Source organism: Dryobates pubescens, chromosome 6 (assembly GCF_014839835.1).
Source record: "Dryobates pubescens isolate bDryPub1 chromosome 6, bDryPub1.pri, whole genome shotgun sequence".
Classification (NCBI taxonomy): domain Eukaryota; kingdom Metazoa; phylum Chordata; class Aves; order Piciformes; family Picidae; genus Dryobates; species Dryobates pubescens.
The window spans coordinates 7,460,214-7,464,414 of record NC_071617.1 but is presented as its reverse complement, the minus strand read 5'-3'; the positions used below and the strand labels follow the sequence as shown (position 1 = coordinate 7,464,414).

Below are 4,201 nucleotides of genomic sequence, written 5' to 3'. Positions count from 1 at the left end.
GAAAGCACCCACCTGTACAGTTTGCTCAAGGTGCAGGCTGGCAGAGAACAACTCTCATGTGCTATGGGAACGCTGCAATGCCCATCCCTCCTCGAGACACAGTCAGAGTGGCACCAATCAGCATAATGCTGAGGGTCATTTCCAACTCACATGCAGGGCTGCTTGGCAAGACTGGGCTTGTCCACGGGGATGTGTTCTCTTCTCTCTCTGCAAGAACCAGATGATTCTAGACATTCCATTCCCTATTTTGAGTTCAGTAACCTATAATAACTTTATATACTCTGCAATATAAAGAACTTCAATTTTTGATTGCAGCTTGAATAAAATAGTCCTGCTGTCCAGTCAAGAACACCCTACAAGCTCTGGCTAACCTGGAGTTTGACATGTTGATTGGCAAGCTGACACTGGTGCGTTCACTATCTGCTGTCTGATGCCAAACAGGAAAGGTAATGGCTGACTTCTTCCTGCTTTTCTCTTGGCAGAAGCACTTCTTCTCTTCTATCAAGTTACTGATCTATTTTTCCTCTTCTTCACATTTCTAAGGGTGTATTAACACCCAAAGATAATTTTGGCCAGTTATTTCAGAATCCTTTATTAAACTGAACCCTTCAAAGACTGCTTTATCGGAACTTTCTTGCCTTAAAATCGTTTTACCTGCACCACTGTTAATTATGAGCTTTCCAGGGATTAAGGCATCACCTTTTTATTTTCACACACAATACATTATGCCTTCTGCTCAAAAAATAAGAGAGAAGCCTCTTTCTTCACTTAATCAAAGAGAGAAGCGAGCTGAACAATGCAAATTTCTAAGGCACAGCCTTGACTGCACATCTGAGGTAATTTCCTGTCTTCTGGCACACTGTGGAGATTGCAGACAATTCTTAAACTCACTTTCATGTTTGCACGTATCTTAATCGCAATTTATTCATACAGGCAAAGCATTCTCTAAAGGAACTCAAATTGCATTAAACAGCAAGAGGGACATTTAGCCACTGCTTCAATGGATGGTGAAAAAAACAGGAGTTGCCCTGAAAAGTTCTGTCACTGATTTGCTGATCTCCTTATGTTCTCAGTCCCACTTGGAAGTTTTCCTTCTCATATACCTGGACCCCTCACTGTCGATTGCTTCATAGAGGTCCTTTTTATTCTCTGCTGTTGCATGCAAATAACCAAGGTAGGCCACACAGAGGCTAATTGCTACGAGTCCAAATGCCATCACAGGTTTGTTCTGACAAGAAAAAAAAAAGCAAATGAGTTGTGTTTTTAGTCAAAACATTTTTCATTCAACACAAACATTACATTCTTCTATCTTGGCTTAGAAAGAGAACAGCAAACTATTGTGAAGTCTGCAAAAATCATCACTGCCTTCACACAGAGTGATCCAAATGACTTTGACAAGCAGCAAGCAAGGAGACTTGATTTTATGACAGCAAAAGGAATTCCCTTTGAAAAAGAAGACTCCTTCTGGAGACAGAACATCACATTGCCCAGGGCTCTACCTATCACTGGGTGCAAGTGCTGCTTGAGCCTGAACAAACAGGCCAAACCCAGTCACTAAAGGCAAGTACTACAAACTTCTAACAGAATCAGTCTGGATATACTACTGGGAGAATGCACTTTGCTCCTGCCAAGCAAAGTGCATGATACACTGCTACCTGATCCCCTGATCATGTATTACCAACACAAAATCTGCTTTTACTATATGCACAAATTTAATCCAGTCTTCCTGGGTTCTGCAAGTGTAAATAAAACCCAAGTACCATCAATTTCATTATCTGAACTTCATTCAAAGCAAGAAAAAACAAAATGCAGAAAAGCTATCAAAAATCCCCTCCTTTCTATCAAAAATCTTACATTTTATGATTTGTTCACTTTTAAATATTAAAGGGGCTTCCTATGACTTAACCTGACAAATTACATGGGTAATATGCCTATAAAGAGTCTTTCTGAAAGCAACATGGTTAGGTACAAAAGAATCAGACATTTTAACAGTGAAATAAAAGCTGGAATAAACAATGTAATGTTTTGGGCTCTTAACAATCTGAGTAGAAAGAAGCAAAAATATTTTCAGTTACATTACTGAGTAGTTTGCATAACAAGAGATGGTTACATAAAGCACACAGAACTGCAATGACTATTTTAAAGCAACTGTGTCTCTCCAGGCATATAGAGTTTCTCTCAGAATAAGCCTCTTACAGGTTTAATGAAAAGCTCTGGGTTCACAGCTCGGAAGAGCATAGTTGTTTGAACACTCTTCAGTCCTGGTTTTCTATCTCTGGGCGTTTCATTTTCATTTGGAGCTTTGGCGGAAGACATTTTAATTAACGCTGGGTATTTCCTAAAAGCAGAAGGAGAAATGTCTTATTCATCAAATTACAAACTGAGAGAATTACATTCACTGAGTTCACACTCAGCTTGTCTTTACAGCATTAATTTTTCTGTATATACTGTGTATATCAGCGATTCCCTTTGGCGGTTCCACTGGGTTTTGCTTAAGCAAACTGGTTTCTGAGCACGTTCATTTTGTGCATCCTAATATTAAGTGCTGGAGATGCACATCTTTACAGAGCAAATGTAAACTGTGTCCAGTTCTGAGCCCCTCAGTTCAAGAAGGACATCGAGACACTTGAATGTGTCCAGAGAAGGGCAACGAGGCTGGGGAGAGGCCTCGAGCACAAGCCCTATGAGGGGAGGCTGAGGGAGCTGGGGGTGTCTAGCCTCGAGAAGAGGAGGCTCAGGGGAGACCTCATTGCTCTCTACAACTACCTGAAGGGGCATTGTAGCCAGGAGGGAGTTGGTCTCTTCTCTCAAGCAACCAGCACCAGAACAAGAGGACACAGTCTCAGGCTGTGCCAGGGGAAGTTTAGGCTTGAGGTGAGGAGAAAGTTCTTCACTGAGAGAGTTGTTAGCCATTGGAATGTGCTGCCCAGGGAGGTGGTGGAGTCACCATCCCTGGAGGTGTTCGAGAGGGGACTGGATGTGGCACTTGGTGCCATGGTCTAGTCATGAGGTCTGTGGTGACGGGTTGGACTTGATGATCTTTGAGGTCTCTTCCAACCTTGGTGATACTGTGATACTGTAAACCTCTTTATAATGTGCCTGAAGTTTTTCACGTGCCTTTGGCTAATGGTTTAGCTACCTGTGAACTGAGTAGCAGTTTTCAGACCACTGGTAAAAAAAAAGACTAAGTGAAGGAACATTTTTACTTTTCTTTTAAACCCCAGTGCAGTGGTCACCCTATCCACCCACCCCAGCAGCACCAAGGCCTCCCTTGGGTCTCACATTTACACAGAAAGGGGTGTTTAGGAAGAGACTGGATGGGGCACTTGGTGCCATGGTTTAGTTGATTAGATGGTGCTGGGTCACAGGTTGGACTCGATGATGTCGAAGGTCTTTTCCAACCTGGTTACTTCTTTTCTATTTTATTTTGTTCTATTCTATTCTATTCTAAATTCTGTTCTACTCAATTCCTCCTTTAAAGATGCTACTTGAGCAAGGGTGGCCAAACACCGTCCTTGGTTAACCTTGATTACTGAGGGGCAGAGACAGTGCTGGGGACCCCTCTTGCCCCATAATTCACCCGAACGGGGCACAACTAGGGATCCACGGGCAAGCTTCACAAACTCAACCTAGCAATCGCCCCGAGCTTCCTCCAGCAAGGCCCCAGGCACAGCGGGAAGGTCAGGGCAGCTTGGAGGTCGGCTAAAGGGGAGTACATGGGCACAGGGTGGCACGCCGCCAGTCCCTGTGCGAGAGGCAACCGCCCAGGCGCTCAACTTGAGTGCCCCGCACCGGCGCCCGCAGCACAAACCGCGAGGGCAGCGACGGAAAGGGCGGCAAACCCCATCCCGGGCGCCCGCGGTCCTCTGACGCCGCTACCGGCTTTGAACCGGGGACGAAGCGGGCAGTTCCCAACAGGAAAAGCCCGTCGGGCTTGCCCGGGACATAACGAGTAGCTCTGGAGCCGGAGGACGACAGTTAACGCCTGACCGGCCACCGGCGCCATCGCCCCCGATCTCTCACCCCACTACTCACCCCTCAGAGCCGCCGCCACCTCCCTTCGGGCGGGACGCGGCGGGGAGGGGCGGGGCTGAGCCGGCGCGGGCCGCGGCCTGCACGCGTGCGCACCCTGCTGGGCGGAGGCCGCCGGCAAGGGCGCGGGCTCCGCCCCAGGCCGCCCATCCCCTCACGGCGCTGTCAG

At 46.4% G+C, this 4,201-nt stretch overlaps 1 protein-coding gene across 1 annotated transcript; it reads right to left on the bottom strand.

The window, feature by feature from the left end:
* Positions 1-659: 659 nt before the first annotated feature.
* On the bottom strand, positions 660-2,333 carry SMIM8 (small integral membrane protein 8). The gene is made up of 2 exons (XM_009907587.2): positions 2,197-2,333; positions 660-1,228 (listed from the first exon to the last, which is right to left on the bottom strand). The coding sequence occupies exons 1-2, from the start codon at positions 2,314-2,316 to the stop codon at positions 1,070-1,072; spliced, it is 279 nt and encodes a 92-aa protein (XP_009905889.2). The 5' UTR covers positions 2,317-2,333; the 3' UTR covers positions 660-1,069.
* Positions 2,334-4,201: the final 1,868 nt, after the last annotated feature.